This window comes from Xiphophorus hellerii, chromosome 13 (genome assembly GCF_003331165.1).
Source record: "Xiphophorus hellerii strain 12219 chromosome 13, Xiphophorus_hellerii-4.1, whole genome shotgun sequence".
Classification (NCBI taxonomy): Eukaryota; Metazoa; Chordata; class Actinopteri; order Cyprinodontiformes; family Poeciliidae; genus Xiphophorus; species Xiphophorus hellerii.
Genome location: NC_045684.1, coordinates 23,436,683 through 23,459,861, shown reverse-complemented (window position 1 = coordinate 23,459,861; position 23,179 = coordinate 23,436,683). Strand labels below are relative to the sequence as shown.

Sequence of the window (23,179 nt, the reverse complement as noted above, 5' to 3'; positions counted from 1 at the left end):
ACAAACCAAGGTATTTTCAATAAAAGTTGGGCGAAGTAAGCAGAAAAGTTTTCATATTGAATTTTGACGTGTGTATTTACAAAATGTGACTTTAGTGGTGAGTTAAAGCTTGATATGAAGGGATGCACTAATAAGTCAGCCAATTTTCAGCTTGATATGTTCTGCTGATTGGGAACTCAAAAACCTAGCTTATTGTTCTGATAAGCTAACACACTGTTAGCTAGGCTCCTAAACTGAGCTGACAACAACACACTGCGGTATTAAAGCTGTTACGGGGGGATAAAGACCCTTACTTTATATTTTATTGTTATCAGCGAGGTGTTTGGAAAAACAAATTATAATTTCTAAAGGCATGTGAGGTGTTTATTGAGGCGGCTATGACAGAGAGCTAATTTTGCTCGTTGTCAGGTTGCTTCTTCGCCAGCACTTGATCCAATTTTCGTCTTTGTTTCGGTAAATTGCTAAAGAAACAAACTGACCCTCCTTTAGAAGTTGACTCCTGTCTGTCATGGACCATACGGGGTGTAGAAATGGTGGTAAACTTCAAGGAAATACACCTGGACACCACTAGCTTAAAAGTTAGTAATGCTAACGGTGCTAAGTGTTAATATACATTGCTGAAGACTACTTAAAAAGTCATTGCATACATCCAAGTGACATCAGCCTCGCTTCTTTTATTATTAATTGATGAACGCTTATAGCGTTCAATATTTATTTAAAAATATATATTTTTAGCTGTTAATGAAAGTTTTTAAAGAAAAATGGATGGTTAAAAAGGGTAGGTGGCCAGTCAAACTTTGGAGAAACCAGTTTGGAAACCATTCACAATTATCTGCTCTGGTCTAGGAATCCTCCTATTTGTCAGACTGTTTATGATAGATTTAAATTGGATATTATTTTGCTTTTTTCTTTTTTTTCTTCAAAAAAAGTTAAAGAAACGTGTAGCACACACTCTCACACACACACCAGCATGCCAAACTCTCACCTCTTCGTGTGTTTATAAAAAGGTTCCTGTCCCACTTTCCACCCCCCTCCCTCCCCCTCCCTCTCATCTGCCGTGCTCCCGTTCTGTAATTTCTCCGGCGTGACAGCTAATTGGTGTGAGCTCGGGGAGAAATTTGCTGCCTCGTTGCCGTCTCCTTACTACAAACTGGAACCAGAGAGGGTAAAGAGTGGTGCAGGCGGTAAAGAGAAACATGGAGAGAAGATGGAAAAGAGGGAGAAGACAGGAGGTATGTTGTTGGGCGGGTGGTGGGAGGGGAGATCACATTTTTGCAGAGAAGTCTCTTTTTTTGCATATTCCTCTCTGAAAAGCATAAATAACAACCCTGAGAGTGTGAATAGCGATGCAGACATGTAGAGTGAGTTTTATAAGTCTGTTTAGAACCGAGTAGAAACAAAGAAGAGGATGTGTAGTGCCAGCCTGAGTAAACAGTTTCAGTCTAATGAATAGCATCACCGTTACTATAGAGTTATCTCTCAATTGATTATAATTGGTGGAATAGATAAAATTGCCAAAAGGGTCTCCGCAGCTATTAAGAGTAAAGAGACTGAACCAAACTGGGACAAGTCCTGAAAGACAATTGTGCTCGTTTTTCTTTGGGTCTCTCTGGTGCATTCAAAACTGCCTTCTCACCGCTGCCCTCCCCTATCACTCACAATTCCTCATTCTTATTCTCACAACTGTTTTCACATCTTTTTTGTTTCCCCGCTCAAGCAACGGCGCTAGAATGCCATAGAAACTGATCCAGTCAGCGGCTTGTATAAAACCCAACTGTCAACGGCAGGAGGTCTTTGAGCTCGTCCCCTTGCGGTCCTGGTTCAGGCTGGCACCCCGTGGTACTGAACTTCACAGCAGAGCTGGAGTTTCTTCATCTTGGCCACCTAACAGGGGCAGTCTCACTCCTGGGATCCATTTTGAGGGCACACAGTATGATTGCATCGACAGTTTGCCAATTGAGAGTTTCTGTACAAAAGAGTTCACGCTGTAGCCTGATTAAGGGGCTTTAAGCACATCTGTCACACAATTACGAATTGACCTTCTCGTTGGGCAATCTTTGCTACAAAAAAATAAAAGATAATTTGCTCATTCTCTGGGTTAAGATTTATTTACGATCAACGCTAAAGTGAACAGTTCAATTTACAGAAACAACCTGGAACTTGTAATCAATTGCAGACTTTTTTTTTTATTATCAGTCAAGCTAAGGTCCACAAAGACTTGCTAATGATTAACTGAACTAAAGATTTATTTCACATCACCTAATACTCTGTTGCTCCAGCCTTAAAATTATTTTAAATACATTTGTTTTATTTGCACAACAAAAAAGTTTTATGTAATTGTGATTAAGTTTCATTAAGTTTTAATGCCTAGTATTAGGGCTGCAACTAACAGTTATTTTAGAAATCGATTATTCTATCGACTCTGACGATGAATTGATTAATCGTATAAAAAAGTTGGGACAAAGTATAAACTATATTAAAAATACATAAACAGATTCAATAAAGAAGTAACCCAATTCCTCTGTTAAATAAGGAAATATATTTTATTACCTATAATGTAATAACATAGCATCCTTTTAGTGAATTTGAATTAGGTGAAGCTAAAACCACTTGAGGACTTTTGGGTAAAAAATATTTACAGACGAATGTTTTTATTTTCAGCTTAAATGCCAAATGTACATATAATTTGCTTATTTTCAATTACTAAATCGGTTGACCATTATTTCAACTGAGTTGATCGTGATGAATTAATCACGATTAATGATTGGCACATAACATAGGAGAATAACGTATTCTCCTACGTTATGTGCCAGTTTTCCCTAGGTTTGCAGTTTGCAGCAAAAGGTTTTGGCTGTGTTGTTGTCTTTTGGCCTTTTTAGGCAAACTAACAAATCCTGGACAGTATCATAAATCTCGTCATTCTCTCTCTCTCTCCAGGTATGTTATATTAGTTTCTAGTGTGAGTTGCCAAACCATAAAATGTCTCGAATGAATGACTTCTTACTCAACATGCTACTACCCGCGCCTCCCCTTGACATTTGCGTCTTTCGTCTGACCCCTGCAGCCGTGTCCTTGAAAACAACAGCTGATTACTCACTGTATTTGCACCACACACCTCCAGTTCAGTCAGCATGAGCCACACGATTAGTATTTCCAAATGAAAGGGAGAGATGGAGGGAGGACAAGGGGGGGGACAGTCCTTTCCTATTTCTGCGTGAGTCAAACGATGAGTGGGCCTGCCGAGAAGGGGAAGTGTGGGAGGCCCACAGAAAGGGTGGTCTCCAGTTGACGCCGGCGCAGACACAGAAACGGTGTGTGTTTGGGACGAGAGCGGGCCGTCTGTAGAAGAGGAGCTCGCTCTACGGACACAGTGTGGCCAGTGTTTATCTGGCCTGAAGTCTAGGTGGGTTTGCTGTCGGGAGAGCAAAGAGGGATTGGATGTTTTACAGGACTGAACCCGGCGCGTTTATCTCCGTAACGGCCGTTTGAACATCTGTGAGATCTCTCCGACTTTATCCAAACAGCTTGAGTGACGTTTGAGGGGGTTGCTTGTGTTGTAGCGGAGTGAGAGCGTATATATCTTCTCTTAACGGCCCCCGTCCTGGAGGAAAAGGCCTCCACTTGTGGCAGCATGAGTTTCTTTAAGCACACGTGTATTAAGCATAGTTTTCCTTTTGTCCATGCATGTTTGACTTTCTGCCCAATGACAAGTCCTACTGTTTAGATTGTGGCCAACCTCTAAATGCCGTCTGGCATTACATGGTTTCACACAACGGCTTAAGTGCTCTTCTTTGGCATTGCAAATATGTAAAGTATGCAGGTCTGTCTCGTGCCTCCCTTTGTCTCTTTCTCTCTCTCTCTATCTGCACCTTTATCCTTCTCATTCCTTTTGAGGTTTTCCCAGGTAGCCGGACTTGGAGAACATTCCCTTGGGATCTTGGCATTTCTCTTAGAGTTCAATTTGCCTTTTTTTTGTGTTTGTACAAGACTTTGGCATTGGTTGTTGTTGCAATCAAGTACGCTCTTGTGCCAGTTTCGGTGTATTCCTGTGCTCTATAGCCATTGCTTGGGAATCGCCAAAGGCAAAAATTCTACTAAATTCCACCTTCCCTGAACATTCTCCTACGTTATGTGCCAGTTTTCCCTAGGTTTGCAGTTTGCAGCAAAAAGTTTTGGCAGCGTTGTTGTCTTTTGGCCTTTTTAGGCAAACTGACAAATCCTGCAAATGCAAACAGTTAACATTTTAAGTTTTGACTATAGTTGTGCAGAGCAATTTATCAATTTTCATCTCTTTCACAGGCCTAACTGATGTAGATACAAAAATGTAATCTTTTTCCAATGAATAAATTAAACTTTCCAAAGGACTGGCAGCTTGCGATGACATCACATTTCTGTGTGTCATATACAGTAGTTTGGAATGATAACAATAAAAGTGATTGTTCTTCCTTGGCAATAGACTTTATGGGACTTCTGGACACTATTAACATGAAGTAGGCCAATTGAATTACACAGAAATAAATGCATTTAAGTATCCCTTGTTAAAAAAGAAAGTGTTGCTGCTCCCAATGAACAAACAGTAGGAAAAGAAGAAAAATAAAGTAATTCCCCCAATACCTTTATAGTTTACGGTTAAACTTCATACTTCTTATGATGCTAAAATTTTACCATCTGTATACTTTTCGATAGTTGCCAATCCCTGGTGGGACGCTGTTGCTGAGTGAACATTAGCCCCTGCTCCATTGTCAAGTCTCACTCTAGCCAGTCAATGCCAAGGTTGGTTCTAGCCAAGTTGGGTGAGTCTGTATTGGCATCGTGTTCCTCACTAAGTGGATGTGACTATGGGCAGGAATGTGGAACGGTCTCTGGTCCGTAGACACACAGGAGCTGTGGTTGACGCTCTGATGACGTCATTTTGAACGTGTCCCCTTGGGCGACCAATCAATCAATCTCGATATATTTGTCTGTCGCGATTTGCCCCACAGATGACTATGTATCTCCACTTCCGTCACATAAAAATCAAACAACTACTACGATCTCGTCGCAGATTTAAAATGGTGGCTAAGACGTTCTTGTTGACGTAAATCCATGGGCCAACCAATGAATGGGGAAGAACCACACAAAATCTGCAAATTGAGATGAGTCTGGCCTGGTTTGACTGGTGAAGAACTGCTTAAAGCTATGCCTGTGATGAAAGGACTATTGAATGTTAGCATTTTTATTATCAGTTTAGGGTTTAAAACTGAGGTCAGATGAAGCACGGGGCTGCAATAAGCTTTTATTTACATGCGTGGCTAATTCAGGCTGCAAGAGAGCGAGAAAAAGCAAGACTTAGATTTAGAAAAGTTGGCCACCTTTTGGAGATCTTGGAATCTTCATTCTTGAGGTAAAAGATATGAAAAAGCCTGCTTTAGTACTGCTAATGATAATTTCAATAATAACCACATTATTTTCTAATCTAAAAAGAATGGCCTCTTTGCAATCCATTTGGCTTTATGTTAGAAATAGTAAAATTCTGTGTTACAATAAATTCCCTCTCATGCATGGATGAGGCGTGAAGTTGCCTGTGCTCCTGATGGAACACTAAGCTAAAAATATTTTGAATGTTAATTAATCTTCATATTTTATGATTCTTGAAGAGAAACCAGAACGGCGTTGTTGGCCAAGCTCTGCACTGGTGGCAAATGATTCTATAAAACAGATGGGAAGATCCTGGCACTCGTCTGTTACTCTTGGATGTTCCTGAAGTTGGAAGATTATTTGTGCCTGGGGAAAAAGTTGTTAAACTAACAAAGCTTTTGAAATGACTAATATGGAGCTGATAATTCAAAAATAATGATTTACAGTTGATATAAACTGTCCTAACAACTGAAGCTAAAAAAATGATACAAATCAGAAAGATAATGTAAAATACGAAGGCGTACACTGAAAAAAAGCCAATACGTCTTGATATCGAAGCCCAACTTTTAACATCCAGGCACTACATCAACTATTTAATAACCACGGTGCTGTAGCAGGATAAGCTCCATCTCCACCCATTTGCTGTAGGAACAAACAGGAAGTAGTTGACCTTAGTCAGAGCAGAGGCAGCATGTGCCACAGAGTCAGTGGGGCCAACATGCAGTTTGTTTACATGTCGGCAGCACATGACGCTGACTGTGTCCTCGCCTCAGCAGCAGCCGCTCGCTCACCAGTTCTATAGGCTCCATCAATGAGCCGATTGTTGTCGCGAGCCGAGGATCCGCTCGGCCCCAGTCATGAGTTGCAGCGTGCCGGGGAGACGAGTCGTGTGTAATCTGCTGCAGACCGACTCTGGAGAGGGAGCTTTATCTCACCAGCTGGCTTTTAGTTTGCTCCAGAGCGCTGCTGCCGTACACCAAGATGGCTTTCTTAGTTGTTTTTATTTTTACTGTGGTTGATGAGGTAACATAAATGGGACTTATTTCAGCTCTGTTAGTACAAAAATAGTTCTGAAAACTTAATATTCACCAGAAAATTGGGGACAGATGCAATAATTTTTACATTTATTTGTTTTTATAACCTACCTCCGTTTTTAGGTTTGATTCTTTCTTCCTTTATCTTAATTTTCTTGTGATTCTCCTACTTCTTTTCATTCTATTTTAACTTTCTTGTCGTTTGTTTCTTCCCTCCTTGTGTCTTCCTTTCCTTCCTTCATTTTTTCTCTTTCCTTCCTCCCATCCACCCTACATCTTTTTCTGTCTTCTTCCTTTGTTTCTTTTTTCATTCTTTCGCTTGTTCTTTTGTGTTTTCTCTCGTTCATTTGTTCTTTTGTTTTTGTTCATTCTTTCTTCATTTATTCGTTCTTTTTTGTTTGTTCATTTGTTCTTCCTCGTTTGTTCATTTTTTTTTATTGTCTCTTTCGTTCATTTGTTTTGTCTCATTCTTTTAAACATTTGTTCTTTCATTTTTTGTCTAGTTCTTTTCTTTTCCCACACAAACACACCTGTGGGACATGTTTCTAAAAATTTAAAAAAATTATAACATAACACCAAAATAATCCACCAGCTACTGTAAACATTTCAGAGGTATTAAGAATTGTACCAGTTGGGTTTGTTTTCTTTTCAACACAATTATTTAACTTTAGATTTTTTTTCTACCCTAAAATATTCTCAATTTCAAAGTTTACATTTTTCTAAAATGTCTCATTGTGAGATGCTGCTGCTGCAGTGACAGATCAATCACTAATAATCTGTTGTTGCTTCTTTGCCAAGAGCTAAACAAACTGTGTGTGTGTGTGTGTGTGTGTGCGTGTGTGTGTGTGTGTGTGTGTGTGTGTGTTCGTATCAGCAGGACGGTGTTTCTGATCAACTGACACTTTTTTTGATCGTCTTAGCTTCACCGCGTTAGCTGCATGCTAACCTGTGAGCCGGCTCTTTGTTTTTTGTCGCGGACTGAAATGCCAGACCAATTACCGGGCAGATTGTTTACTTCTAAAACGTTTGAGCGGCGTGTTTTCTGACATTTCAGTTGCACTTGTCGTCACGGTGTTGTGGACGCGCTAATTGAATATTTTTCTCTGTCGACACTAAGATTACATGAACCTATTAAATTGAATGGGTTCTGTTTCTTTTTATTATTATTATTATTAATGTTTTATTTTTGTGTCTGCAGATGGATCCCTCCCTAAAGAGCCAAAAGGAGAGGTGTCGAGCCAGATAGCAGGTAACAAACACAAACACACACACAGGAATACAGACATGATGTTTTGCTGCTTCGTTTCACCCTTGTCTTGTCTACAGAGGACAGATGTGTGTTATTGATGGTGAAAGTAAAGCATGCCGCACACACTCGCATGCAAACAGCATTAATAATGCATTGTGACAGTGACAGGTCATTGTCCTCCGAATCCCTGACATCTCCTTGGTATTCCGCCTCTTCCCTCCCCTCCCACAGCGATCTTGGGCAGGCGAATGGGTGGCCATCTTCTGTGCCGTCTGCTCTGTTATCATTTATTAACTCGGTGTGCCTTTCAAAAAGCTTTTTATTCTTTCACCAACACTTGTTGTGGCTGTTGTTAATGTCACGACAGAGCTCGGTGTACTTCTGTGTGTTTCCCTTATTTTCGAGGGGATTTCTTCTGTTTTAAAAATCTACCACTTGACTTGATGTTTTACACCATTGCTCGCCCAAGTAGGAAGTTTTCTAGAGACGCTAATACTGTATAGCGGCAAAAAATGTCCGACATTGGTCTGAGAGTTTTTTTTTATTAGTGTTGCTACCTTCAGAGTAGAGGGAACGAGAGGGATGAAAATCTCAAACCCAAGATCCAAAGGAGGACAATGAGTTGGCAGGTTGCTCCAAAGCCTCGGGGACTTCAGGGAGGCAGCCTCAGTCCATCCAGAAGGAAAGGGACCGAATGAAGGAATCTGAATCTGACGTTTGATCTGTATTCACGTCGAAAATCTGCACTTATTTATAATCAAAAGGACGATTAAAGGTTTCGAAGTGGTGTGTTGATTATATCTATACATTTATTGGAAACATTACAACCACAAACATCACTGTTTCTTTTGGCTCTTAGTGACAGATCCAACACAATGGAACAGTAGCGGTGCACTGATTGCAGTTTTCTGGCCGATTGTCGATTTTTAAAATTTTTTAAAAAAGCCAATACCAAAATCTCATAAGGTGACAACTCGCCTTCAATGTGTTGTGACCCTATGAGCGATACCTGTGAAACAATGCAAACTTTCTTTAAATGAGGTAGTGCTGTCAAAATAAACTACTAAATTAACTAAAATAAGCAAATGAAAAAGATCTCTTTTTTTAGTCATGTATTTTTCACATTTTAGAATATTTTCAGCCCGTCCTCGCAGCCGAGCAAAACAGGACGGTGGCTGATTTTCAGACCTTTGCCGGCCTATATAAGATCGGTTTAACATGTAAGCATCGGCCCATCACTAATTTTCCAAAATAAAGGAAATCAAGATGAGAAATTGTCCCGTCACTTTGTTTTCAAACAAAGTGAAATGCTCGCTTTAAACAAATAAAGCGAGCATTGCATGTATTTGTTTTCAACTTCCTCTGAGTTGATAATTTTGTAAAAGCACATTTTTGCTGTTATTAAGGATGAAAGTGTTTTAAGCTGAGCCCCAACTAGCTTTTCACGTCAGGAGACTTAACACTTTCGGACATTCTTCTTTGAAAAGTAGATCGAGCTCCGCCAGTGATCCTCGTTTTTTAAATTGTCTGGACGTTGACTATTCCATTGTAGCTCTGGTTGTTTGTTTGGGGTTGTTGTCCTACAAAGTAAACTGCTTTCAACAGGTTCTCTTCCACAATAGCACCATACTGCCACCACCATGCTTCATCATAGGGGATCATCATTTAATATTTTCAAACTTACTGATATCTACTGATGTTGTCATGGAGTAAGTGTTGATAGTAAAATAGTAAAAAATTAACATTTCAGTAAGTTTTTTTTAACAATAATTGAAATTTGTCAAGACAACGATGAATAAAATTTTTTATAAGAAATTTCTCTCGATAAATGAACGAAAGCACCCAGCGACCCAAACACTGCCCACTCCTACTTTGTCATGATAAGGGGACTTTAATCTGACCAGAACATGTTCTGCAATTAGAACATCAGTCTTAACATTTTCTTTCCCTTTTCAGCTTTTTATTTGTGAAAGCATGTATATTTTTCTTCCTCTTCACAGTTGCAACCCATTTAGTTACAGAAAAAAACCTAAAGGGATGCAGTAAAGTTTGAGGTAGTAGCTAATGTGAATAAATGTGGGAAAGTATAAGAGGTATGAATACTTTTGTAAGCACTGTGTGTGATGCAGTTAAAGCCTCTGGGCCTTCACAGACTTTTGGTGTCATTACTGTTTGGCAGCTTGTACTAGAAAGGACTAAAAAAAAGGAAAAACTAATCCTGCCAAGTGTAAAATATAAATCGGCTCTTCTGTTGAATGTGTGCGGGCTCGCTGTTTCGCCTCCAGATGGCGCTTTTCAGGAGCTTGAAAACAATTAGGTTTGCATCGGTTGGACCTGCAAGCGTCCTCTGACTGTGAACGTTAATAAATCTCTTTAGAAATCTCGTAGGTGAACCTCACCCAGGGAGGCAGGAAACTACAAAAAAAAGAGAGAGAGAGAGAGAGTGTTCGGGGATCTTTAATCGATGAAATGCAAACAGAGCCTCGTTCTTTGTCTCGTCACGGCTCATCAAACAGAGGTGGTGGCAAAAGACCCGGATAAATGAACTGCTGGCACCGATAACAAGCGGTCTTTCAACTCGGTCTCTTTTCCACAGTCCCCCTTGTCCGCGCTCCACCCGCTCTCCCGCTGTGTTTGGGTCGCTGAGTAACCCTGGCCTGTTTCTGCCTCGGTTAGACTACCCTGCTATTAGAGGTCTGGATAAGACGGAGAGAGCAGAAAGAAAGCGAAGACCGTCTGCCGTCAGTTCTGGTTTCTTCCAGGGCAGAAGTTGGTTCTTGGGGTGGGGGGGATTTAGACAAAAGATAAAACACAAATAGCGTCTGCAGTTCTATGTTTTATGTCCGAACTGTTAAGTCTTTCTAGAATTGAAAAAGACAGTAACGTCTAAATAAATCTGTCGAAATAGAATAGAAAGTAACTGTATAAGCATACCTGTCAAGTCTCCTGTTTTGGTCGGGAACCTGCCGGTTTTTACCCCACTTTCCCGCCGTTCTCCCATAGTACACTCTCTCTTACGTTAGTCTTACACCCCGCATCCCACCCGCTTTAACGGAAGCACCGAACATCGACATTTCCCCTACCTAGTCACGGGAAACGTGACTACACAAACTTGACAGGTGTGTGCATTCGTTTCGTTTCGTTACCGACCGCTTGGGTGCTTCTGTGTTTTTGACAGGAACTCCTCTGTTTTGGGCCTGGCTGAACCAGCAGGTCGTAATTAGACGTTCCTTCTTGTTGACTGGTCAGTCACTTGTTAGCTCGTGTACGGTGGCATAACCAGTGCCAGCTGGATTCCACAGTGAACGCATTGTTACCGTGGCACAGCTGTGCGTGAGAGCCCGTCGGCCAATCAGATTAGCTCGTCTTGCTTCCGCGGAGCGCAGTAACACAGCCGGTGCCACGACCAGTCGGAGCCTCTTTATTAGGCCAGAAAAGTGGGGCAGGAGCCGTCAGAGGTAAAGTGGACTAATGATAGCTAAGGCAGGGTGAGGAGAGTGAGTCAGTGGCAGACTGCGATGATCTAATGGAAATGATATTTTTAACAAATGTGGAGGATAACTGTATATTCGGTGAGTGGTTACTTTGAGTTAAGGTGCAAAATTTATGCAATTTAGGCAAATTATTCGATTCTTCAAAGACTCAAACATGGCGTTCGGAGTTGGAACTTGCGCTTAAATTGACTTCTTTTTCTGTAGTGTCGTAGTCTGGGTTTTTTTAGTTTTTTGGGGGGGAATGGGTGTACTGTGATTCCCGTCCTACTGTCAAGTTGCAAACAACGCCATACATTTACAGTCACACAGAAAATATATATATTTTTTTATTAGTAAAGATCAGTAAGGACATTTGTTACAAAAATGACAAGAGTCGAGCAGAAAACTTTGTCTTTAAAGCAACTAACAAGTTCAGATTCAGGTAAAAACAAATAGACATTGCTGAAATTAAGTGTCCACTTTTTATCCAGTATTGTACTTTATGCAACTAATTAGGGGGGAATCAATGACAATAGTTTGATTACAACAGTCCAGTATCTGTGCACTCCTTTAGTAGTTTCATAATATTTTAAATTAGGAAAACATGATCCTTCAATATTTTTGAAAGATAATATCCATTCGTGGTTAGTCTGGATTTTCTTCTCTTCTTTTCTTTTTTTTTTTTACATCGTTGTAAAAGCAATAAACATTTGACAGTAAATGTTCACACTAGAATAAAGCCTTTCGGAAAGTAGTCAGCGGCGAGAAAAAAAGTTTTGGAGAGATGGAGGTGCAAAACTTCTTGAGGACGGGAGCAGGAGAGTGAATCAGTCATGGCTGAGACGCGGCCGGTAACAAGGTGATTATTTGACAGGTGAAAAAGAAGACTGGATTCAGTCGACTCGCTGAAGATTTCTCCATGGCGCTCACAGTTCCAGGACCTTATTTAGCAGAAATTATGTGAAAAAGGCCTCAGAGGAGTAGTGAGTAAAATAATCTGTATGCAAGAAGAAGAAGGGGCGGGGGGAAATCCTTTTAACAATAACAGAAAATCTCATACTGATGCAGGAGGCATTTTCAAAACAAATGTTTTCTCAGGATTGGTCATTTTAGATACAGAGATGGATTATTTCAGCTCTTTTTTTGTCTGTGTTGCAACAAGAAGAGTTCAGTGTATTAGATGGGAATGTAAAGATGGTTGGTTTAGTGTGTGTTGAATTGGTCATATGTTTTGGAACATTCATATACTGAAGCACTCTATAATGTCCCAGTTTCAGTTTGCTGACAGTCTGTCAGATTATTTATTCAAAATCTGCTATTTGAAGCAGCTAATGATGCCATGGATTCATAGAGCATTCCCACAACCTTTAAAATTAAAGTAGTGCTACTTCCTTCTTCACGAATTATAAACAAAAATGGAGTAGCGTGAGATTTTAGCGGCTGTAGAATTTCTCTTTTGTGGTTGACGTTTCTCACGCTAGCGTTAGGCTCACGCTAGTTTTGGTTTTAGTCACCCAGAAAGCCCTGCGCTGTAGTCCACGTCCTGCTTTTGGAGCGGTCTCTGGTCTGCTTGGCGTTCACATACTCATTGGAACCGCACCAGAATTCACTTCAGTGCATCTGAGACCGAGGGTTTTTAGGCAGACCAGAGTTCGATTGCGCGCTCACACCTCCCCAAGCGAACTGGACTTTCTAGACAAACGGACTGGAGTTTGATTAAAGTGGAGTAAGCAGGCCTGCCGTGAATGCACAGTCTCCAAATGTGTTATTTTTTTTATTCTTTCTGTACTTGTTTCCATTTGCAACTTAATCTTGTTTTTTATGAGGAAGCTAAAATAGTCCAGCACTTCCATCGTTTGTACATGTGGCTTGGAAAATCAAAAAATTTGAATCATGGGAAATGTAAAACCTTTCCATGATGAAATAAATCAATTTAAACAGTCAAAATTAGATTAATTCCTTTCAGATGTTTTCCCATGTTGAAGCAGCAAGGCTCGTAGAAAAAAAAATCTATCCTGTCCAGTTTCTTTCTTTTTTTTTTTATTGAGGCTTTACTCGTGAGCGGGTCGGAGGGGTTGTGTTGTCAACGCGCTATTCCTATCCCCCCCCTTCGACCTCAGAAAAATCCCTGCTATTCCCACACATCCCTCAACCTGGAATTTCTGGCATGATGTGAACGTGGGAAGTTCGGAGCTACACACACGCACACATAAACTCACGTGCGCTCGATTCTGGTTCCTCCCGAGTTACGCCAGCTGGCCCAGGACCAGGTTGACCCAGTCAGCTGCTTCGGAGCCATTAAGAAATTGAGCCTGCGTGTTACTACCCTTTAATCAAACGGAGAAGATTGAGCGAGAGCTTCCATTTGTCGGCATATTTTCTCCTCACCGCCTCAGCTGACTGCACCACCCGACCCGTCTGTCCCTGTCCAGGCAGCTGTTGTGTTTCCCATCTTCCCTCCAACCCCCTTCCTTTCTAAACATGGACTCCGTCCGGTGCCGCCACCCTGAAGTATTTGTCATAATCACATAGTAAGCTTGTTTACATTGAGTGCTTTGTTGTTGCATGTGCAAGTTAATGCCCACTTGACCCCTCGGAGGAAGTCTCCGAGGTGAGCAGAGTGTTGACATATTCCGAGACAGAAACGGGAACCCGACCCGGCGACGGTCGTGGCCCGGAACGGTGAGCGCTTGACTCTGGGTCGTTTTCTGCGAGGAATGATGGACACGTCTGGCATTTTGCTCTCATCTGTTGCCCTCTCTGTGACTCACGGGGCGCAGCCTTAGCGGTGATAGCCGCGTTTCACACCCTCCGCACAAGTCCCTTCACCCCGCAAAGCATTGGGACTCTGTTGTTTGGGTAAAACTGATCTGGGTTTAGTTTTGTCTTGCGGGGAAAATCAGAGCTGTAGCAGTTCACTTTAGTCTTTTGAAGAAGATTCCTGGCGTGAATTTAAGGCCGGACTGAGGTTTTTCACTTTCTAAATGTACTTGCCGTTGTTGAAGTAAATGCTGCTATAATCTACGGTAAGCCAAAGAGACACTGAGAAATGAAAATATTTGTTGTTCTTTTATTTATGTCTGATTCTGAATGTCAGTGATTTAGTTTTGACTTCCTTTGAAGGATTTAAAAAACATACAAGAAATAATGTGCAGCAATTTCTTTGCTATAAACTTAGTAGTTTATAAATTAAAGACAAAAATGAAGGAATTACAAGATTGTTTCCATTTGTCCATCAAAATCTATGTCATGTAGGGATAAAAACACAGTGAAAGTTAATCTAACTAGCAAAATCTATGCTGGGCAAGCAGATGAATGCATGGCAACTGCTTTAGATGCAATACATAAAAAGCAAAAGTAAGATTCATAGCAGGTGTGTGAAATTAATATTTCTGCATAAACATCTTAAGCAGTTTTCTACTGAGAAAGAACTTCCTTAACAATATAATTTAAGTCGTTTGTTCTTATTTGGCATGACGTAGAGGAGCTAATAAAATTGTGGCCTGTATGTAGCCTGCAATAAACTTACAAATGAGTTTACAAAAACTCTGCACTCTCAAATCTTGATCATATATATATATATATATATAGTACAGACCAAAAGTTTGGACACACCTCTTAATTCAATGAGTTTCCTTTATTTTCATGACTATTGACATTGTAGATTCACACTGAAGGCATCAAAACTATGAATAACACATGTGGAAATATGCACTAAACAAAAAAGTGTAAAACAACTGAAAATACCCCTTATATTCTAGTTTCTACAAAGTAGCAACCTTTTGCTGTGATTACTGCTTTGCACACACTCTGCATTTTCTTGATGAGCTTCAAGAGGTAGTCACCTGAAATGGTTTTCACTTCATGGGTGTGCCCTGTCAGGTTAATAAGTGGGATTTCTTGCCTTATAAATAGTCATGAAAATAAAGAAAACCCATTGAATTAGAAAGGTGTGTCCAAACTTTTGGTCTGTACTGTATATACAGTACAGACCAAAAGTACTGTATATACAGTACAGACCAAAAGTTTGGACACACTTTCTCATTGAATTCAATGAGAAGGTGTGTCCAAACATTTGGTCTGAACTGAGTACAGACCAAAAGTTTGGACACACAGTTGTGTCCAAACTTTTGGTCTGTACTGTAGTTGTGTCCAAACTTTTGGTCTGTACTGTATATAGTGACTGATTGTCAGATTTTTACGAATGTAGATGGGATCGGTGGATTCCCATGGAAGTATCGGCCGATTGCCAGTCTCACAAAATTGAGGAAATCAAGGCCTTTAGACTTTAGTTGTTGTTGTAGTTTTGGATGATTCTTTGAGCATTATGCATTCTGTTATGGCTAAGATGTCCACACCAGGAAATCCTGGCTGCTGTCTGAAATGATAGACACCAGGTAGTTCGGAACTGACCCAATGTAACTTCCAACTATCTGTCGTGTGTTTGTGTTCTTGAGATTAGCTTGGAACAACTTTAGAACTTGATGCTTTTTATTTCTTCAGAAAACCTTAGAAGTGAGTTGAGTTGCCTGGAAACAACTCATTGACTTTGTGATCGTCCCTTTTAGGGAGCTTACACACCAAATCTGCCTCTTGCCTTTGTACAATCCCACTTTCTTGCAGATTGAAGTGAATGTGGGCTGCTGCCTTAACCACAGATAGTTTAAATGTCTACTCCAGCTTCCCTGGAAAGACTTGTGATGTGTTTTTGATGTTGCAGCCAAGTCCCTCCTGAACTGTAAGGACTTTTCCCATCCACCTCAAGTCTCATGCTATGCTAAGCAGCTTCCTAGGGTTCATAAATGCAGTGCAGGCATGTTATAATTACTGCCCCTCCTACACAATTAGGATTACCCCGGGGAACTCGCCTTTCCAAAAGACAGAGAGATTAGCGGCTCACCTTATGCCACATGAAATGCACACTGGATGCTGCGGCTGGCGCGAGGTGAGGCGTCCCTTGCCGTGGAAACGTCTGCTTCAGCTTTTCCATGCGGACGTGCATGGAAGCGGCAAAGAAATGCTCGGTTTTTGGTCGTCTGGAGCGCTGGAATATCTCGCCTCAGGATTCCCAGGATTAGCTTTAATTGCTGCCGTAGCTCTGCCCACTGTGGGTCCCTTCAACACGTCAGCCATCCGGCGGATCAAGAGCTGAAGACGGCGGCGGACCCTTTCTCCGTCAGAGGAGCCGAATCCCCGGCGACTTATGGATGTTCTTCCCCACGGTTTACGCACGAGTGATCGAGCATGGCTTGTTGGGCGATCAATCACAGGTGGCAGTACGCGCACACCGGCTCTGCCCTCATTCCGCTGACAGGTACCATTTCCTGTCTGGCGAAGATAGCCAGATAAGTTAGTTTCATTGTAACTCTTATAAATGTGGAGTTTAAACTTTCTGAAGAGAAAGTGAATAGGGGGAAAAAAGAAAAGTTGGAGAAGATGAAATAAAAGACAGGAGAGACTTGACAGTCTTTTTTTTTTAGTCCTTTTCCTCAGTCCAGCTCATTATTCCGTTCCTCCATCAATCCGTGTTCAGTTTCACACACTTATTTTCCTTCAGCCTAGTTATGAAGACTCAAAGATGTCTCATTAGCCTCCCATTTTTTTCCAGCTCTCCCTCTTTTTTTAAGTTGTGTTTGCTCATCATTTATCCAGAAATGTCTCCTTGTCCCTCTGCATGAGCTAAGTGTGTGTTTGTAAGAGAGAGTGGGTGTGACCTGGCTAGTCTATATTTAGCTGCTGTGCCACTTTCTCCTGTCCCAGTGCACGGCAGAGTGCAGAAAAGTGATGAGACTTGGTTTCTAAACTTTCCTTTTTTAACCGCATGCACTATATCGAGTCCAACATGCAGATGTGCGCCACCCGAGGCTAATGGGGCACCAATGAATCGGATGGACGATTATTTCCTTAATTTTGGGAGGTCACCAATCGGCCGATACTTACGTGAGAAACCAGTCTTATCCAGCAATCTTATTTACCTTCAGAAAGGTCTGAAAATCAGCCACTGTTACTTTTAGAGAGAGAGCTGACTGGTCATGTATTCACATCTGCATCAGGGTGACAAAAGTTAGCCCAATTTAGCAACTTTGTGTCTTTACTTAGCAATTTTTCAGGCAAAAATAAAGCCAAAATTAGAATCGGTAGGTCAGGTTTTGTAAAGAGATGTGATGATCGGCCAAAAAGCTGGAATCGGTGCACCCGTACCCGAGACTCTGGATTTTACTGGAGTTACTGGTTAAAGTAAGGGGAAAAGCATCTAATGCCTCCAATGAACCGTCGGGTTTATTTCGGATGTATTTTCAGAAGATTCTGTGTCGCTGAGCAAATTCTAACCCAGTGACCGTTAAATTTCACCGCACAGTATCCAGCTCACACCGTTAGCGCGGTCAGTGTCTGCTGTCCTTGTACACACACACACACACACTCTAACAGAAACACACTGCGGTCCTCAGCTTGTAGTCTTGTCAACATTTGTCTTTTTTTCTTTCTTTTTTTTTCTTCCCCCCTTGACCTTTGATTTTCCTCCTGCTCAGTGGCAGCCGGCCAGGCAGACAGCAGTTTGCGGGGCCTGATCAAACGTTGTTGTTGCTTCAGATGATAAATGGCTCAATAGTGAGAGAATCCAGACTGATCTCTTTGTTCGCTCACATGTGGGGCTAAGCTCCTCCAGCTGCTCACAATGTTTACCGCAAATGTTATGTAATGATGGGAAGGTAAAGAAAGAAAGCGTTCACAATTTCAGATTGTAGGGATTTGCTCTCAGTTTTTAACCTTAACTTATTGGTCCTCACCCCATTTCCACTGAAGACTACTTTCTACTCGAGCGCGCAGGGAAATGTAGTTAAGCTTGCTAATTTGTTGTGTTTTCCCTTGAGAGAAGGCGGGGAACCAGTTGAGGGAGTGAAATGGAGTAAAGATAGAAACAAGCCCTGATTGTCACCAGTTTCCTCAGGTGGCAGAAGAGATTACCGTCTTATTAGCATGCTCTATTAAATACAACACTTTGCTTTGAGCAGAAGCTGGAGTTACTTCTAATTCTTTATTTTTAATTCAGTGTTACACACTGTAAATGTAATTACCTCACACAAAATGAGATATAAAGCCATTCATAGTGCCTTTCAATATTTATATTGTATTAGGGCTGAAACAATTAATTGGAATCAATTGACTGTAGACATAATCCTCAACTAATTTAGTGGTAGATTAATTGTCAAAATAAAACTGACATCTACTGGAAAAAGAACAGATTCAGAGCCGTAATTAATCCAAAATTGTACAAAAAACATCTTCATGTTGCATTTAAGATTAAAAACAACTTTATCTGTAAATAGATTTTAGCCAAAACTCCTTAAGTGGTTTTTACTTCACCTGGTTTAGATTTACTAAAGGAATCCTATGTTATTGTATTTAGGCAATTAAATTTTATTTTCTTCTTTAAAAAAGAAATTAAATTGGTTATTTGCATCTAATATTGTATAAAAAATGAAAAATATGTAGAATGTGCCAATTTTGTACGAGAGAATAATTGTCAGAATAATCTACAGATTATTAATGTATAGATTATTAAATAATTGTTAGTTACATCCCTATGTTATATATATATATATATTAGGGAAGGAGAATAAATCAATAACAATCTATATTGTGATAGACACGTGATCGATATCAATAGATAATACGTCTGATAGAATATTCAATAATTTCATGAACTCCGATCCAGAACCAGCCTTCCCTCGGCTAAAGCCTTCCTTCTGCTTTAGCCGCTCAGCGTCTCATGCCACCAACTTTCTAAGCAAAGTTGGTGGCATCAACCAACTCAATCACTCTTTGGTTACCTAGCAACAACCTTTCAGCAGCAGTTTAAGATTTGGCCACTGTACCTCATAACTGCTTAAAAATAAAAAAACAACGATGTGGAGTGAGAACTGTGGATAAAACAGGAAAAGCCACGCCACCAGTTTGGTATTATTTCAGAAAACTAACCAATAATTATCCATATTTACTGAAATGCTTTCATGATGCATTTTTCAGCCATATTGTCGCTAAATTAGCAGCCCTAATTTAAATATGTATTAGCGGTTAGCTTAATTAGCATTATGACTTTAAAAACAAATCTGTATTCATACTGTATGCAGATCTAGTTTTTTTTTGTTAAGTGACAAAAGAATTTGCCAACATTTCTAAATCTAGCATGCTTCATGATTTAATTGAAAGTAAAAAAAAACAACAACAACACAACAAAAAAAATAACAGAACAACAATTAAACCTTCCTGTATCCTCCTGGACTCTCATTCTCTCTCTCAGTAGCAATCTGAATACCTCAGTCATCCCAAAAATAGTTTATGGAGTTTACTTCTCTCTATAAGATCTTCCACACCAAAGAGTGTTATTAGGGTGCTCCTGTAGTGTTTTAGTACCTTTGATTGAAAAGATACTGACCAGCTGTTTGCAGCTGTTATTGGCAGCAGCATAGAAGACCGATACTGACACGGATTCAGCTCTCTGCGTACGTTGGGCAGATTACTGTCGCAAAACGTCCCAGAAAAAGGACGATGTTGAGAGTAACGCATCAGAGATGGTCTGGACTCTGATGTCTAAGAATAGGAAAAAGAGGCAGAATGTCACAGAGATGCGTGGGCGGACACGTCCCGTCCGGCTCATCAGTCACATTAACCAGACGTATGCTCTGTCTGAAGGACAAAATCTGTGTTCCTGTCTGCTGAAGCTCAGATGGGAGATAATCACTTTAGGGAAGGCTGTGTCTGTGCGCGGCAGTTACTTAAGCAGGTTTTCACTTATTGAATATTTTCTCAACTTAAGCTCAGGATTACAGTTCACACCACAATGCCCATGAGATCATCCAGTTTGACATTTATAGGGTGATGGTTAGCTGTGCTGGGTATCCCTGCCAGATTATTACTATTTTTTTGCCATTATTTTCCATATTTGCTCCAGATATCCTTGCATGGAAATCATATCAGTTCTTTTGTGTGCCAGGAGATTTTCACAAGAAAGCACCGCGGTATTACGAAGAAAGGAACTGAGTGAAGGTTCAGCTGCTATTGGGTGATTCATTACACAGTAGCGAATGAGTAAGATTAGTGGTCTGAGAAGCCGAACTGAGGTTATTCCATTTACATTCAGGCTTTTTTTTGTTAACAATTTGCTTACTTTGATAATAGCTACTTCATTTAAAATTCTCTCCCAGGTGAGAACTTTAGAGTTTGTGTGTTGCACGTGTTAATGCCTCATTAAAGTAAATTAAAATTGATCCATGAATGGTTTTGTGTTATTGGTATACATGACAGTGTTGGGTTGTTCAATGATTCATCAGACAGTTATGGTATAGGAAATAGAATTGAATAGCATAGAAATATCAGCAGCAAAGGCAAATGGAAGCATGCAGATTCAAACAACAGCAAAAATATCAATACAGAAAGAATCAGAGACTGTACAGGATTCAAGAAAAAATTTGCTCAAATGAATCAGGTCAAATACGGTGCTTGAGATTATTGTATGTTTATTGTGTTTTTGTCAGCTGCTTGAGGATTTAAAGATGCTAATAAGAAAGTCTGCATTTTCATGTTAAAATTTCAACAGCGTACAGCGATTTTAAAAGGGGCAGTGTCATGTGAAATCAACTTTTTGAGCTTTTACATCATGTTACAATGTTAGTCCCTCATCAAAAACATGCCTGAAGTGTTGCTTAGATTCTTTCATGCATGTTTGAGAAATCAATCAATCTCCTATAGCAATCATTCAGCTGTGTAAAATGCCTGGGTCGACCTAGCTCCGCCTTCGAGGACGAAGCTCCTCCTCACAGCCGTCACTCACCTCCTTCAGACTAGCCAGCGGCAATTAGCAAACACCTGGAAGTAGCTCATTACACGAGCTACTACTCAACGCTGGTAAACTCTCTATTAAAGGGTTAATAGAGGATGAGATGACTTCCTGAAGGCGGAGTTTCAGAAAGAGCAGGAGTTTTTGAAGAGACAAAGGCCCAATTAAATTGCGAAGTCAAATTTCTTTTCAAGTCATTTTTGATATATGCATATATAGCTTTTTAATAACAACTGAAGTTAACATAGTTACTTGATTGAGGTACAGAATGGCACTATGTATGTGGAAAAAATGTAATGCTGCCCCTTTACAATGCGCACCGTTGAAAAATCTGCAGCTTCTACTTTTTGTGTACTTTAGTTCATGACATCACAGGAGGTAAATTAGATAAACTTCTTGCAGATTTCAACCTGGCTTGTGAATTTCATTCCAGGCCATTCTGGTCCTGTTTTATTGTTCCCGAGTTTTCCTCAATAATTTTTCTCCCGCAACCAAATAATGGTGAGCAGCTTGTAAGGAGTAATTTAACTGGAAAAAAAAATACAAGAAAACAACTTGGAAAAACAGAAATGAACACAAAATAACTAGTTGGTTGCCTTTTGCCGTATGTGACCAGAACACTAGAACAATGTGTTCATTGATTCTTGTTAGCTGCTTGCAGATTTAAAGATGCTAACAAATTGTGCAATGTTTTCCATTGCGCAATTCAGGTTTAGCAGCAAAATAACTACACAAGTACAAAGAAATGGCCACGGTATGTTGTTCTGCAGGTGACAAACTATTATCTGAAGGGTTTTTAAAAAAAATTGATTTAGCAAAAAAATAAGAAAAAAGAGTCAATTTGGAAGCTTTAAATGTACATTTAAACTCGGCCGTTTTACGTTGACGACTGTCAGCAGAGTACAGAAAGAGCTAGGAGGCCCGTCTTTCTTTCCTTCTGTTGTTTCTGGCCTCTCTTTCTCCCACTGCAGCCGTTTCTCTGGCTGTTCACTCTCAGCTTTGTCGTTTCCAAGTGTGTAAGCGAAAAAGACAATAAATCGTGACGTAACCCAGCTGCATGTGTTTTTAAGCGCAGATCTCCAGATTACAATTAGGCGGCATCTGCTTTGTCCCAAAGTAATCTGCCCTGAAGGGGTGGGAAAGAAAAAAAAAAATACACGTTAGGCTCACGGAGAGAGGTAAAAAGGAACAGTGATGTTTTGTTTTATTATTCTTCAGCTCTAAGCTTTTTTTCTTTCTTTCTTCTGCTCCTCTTTAGGATTTCGGAGAAATGAGGAGATGAGAGCGATGGAAGTGCTCCCCATCCTCAAAGAGAAAGTTGCTTTTCTGTCCGGTAAGATTTTCTTTTCAATTTTTTTTTTTTTTACATTCCACACACCCACACGCGCACACCCCCACACACACACACACACACACACACCCCTGCACACCCCCACGCCCACACACCTACACACACACACATCTCCAAACCCCAGCTGTCTGTTCAGGGCATATCAAAGTGTGTTTACAGTAGGCTGCAGAGACCCATCACACACAGGTAGCTGGTATTAAGCTGTAGATGCTCTACGGTGGGTCTCTTTAAGTGCTTCAGCTCTCTCTCTCACACAGATGCACACACACAGAGTGTGGACATAATAACAAGCTGCTCACTCTGCCTGTTAAAACTCAGGAGAAGGAAGGTGAAAGGGGAGTAAGTCCAAGGCCCGAACACTTAGCCCCTGACCCGTCTTCAGACACTTTGATGCATACACACACGCTACCCTCAGAGCACACACTGACTGGCGTACATTGTATAACCAGTGTCAACAGGACTGGAAAACAAAGAGCTGCGGCTGCCCGTGTCTTCTCTTGGCTTCGTCTAACACACACACATCCTAGAACTCACGCAGACAGCTTGAGTCGTGCCAGAGAAAACTTGCAGCAGGCCCCCAAAAAAACGTCCAGCAGGATTCTTTGTACTGCACGCGAAAATATTATCCTTCCTGCATTTCGGTATAAAGGAATAACGCTCATGCAGATTACATCCATACCAATGTAGAATGTGTGTGGGGGTGGGCGTGTGTGTGTGCGCGGACTCCTCTTTTGGTCCCCGTCGTTGGTGTGCTGCAAAGGTCACAGGTAGAAGCACAACGATGAGGACAATGACTCAGATGAAATAATACTGAGGTGGCTAGAGGGAGATACAGAA

At 40.7% G+C, this 23,179-nt stretch overlaps 1 protein-coding gene across 8 annotated transcripts in view; it reads left to right on the top strand.

The window, feature by feature from the left end:
- LOC116731262 (triple functional domain protein) overlaps positions 1-23,179 on the top strand; it is an 82,886-nt gene that overhangs the window by 8,060 nt on the left and 51,647 nt on the right. For 7 of the 8 annotated variants that reach the window (XM_032580931.1, XM_032580936.1, XM_032580933.1 and 4 more), the window contains exons 2-3: positions 7,630-7,680; positions 22,250-22,324. In XM_032580931.1, coding sequence (XP_032436822.1) covers positions 7,630-7,680; positions 22,250-22,324 — 126 coding nt within the window. Of the gene's footprint in view, positions 1-1,012; positions 1,233-7,629; positions 7,681-22,249; positions 22,325-23,179 lie in introns of those variants that run through there. The other variant, XM_032580939.1, reaches the window with a different exon arrangement.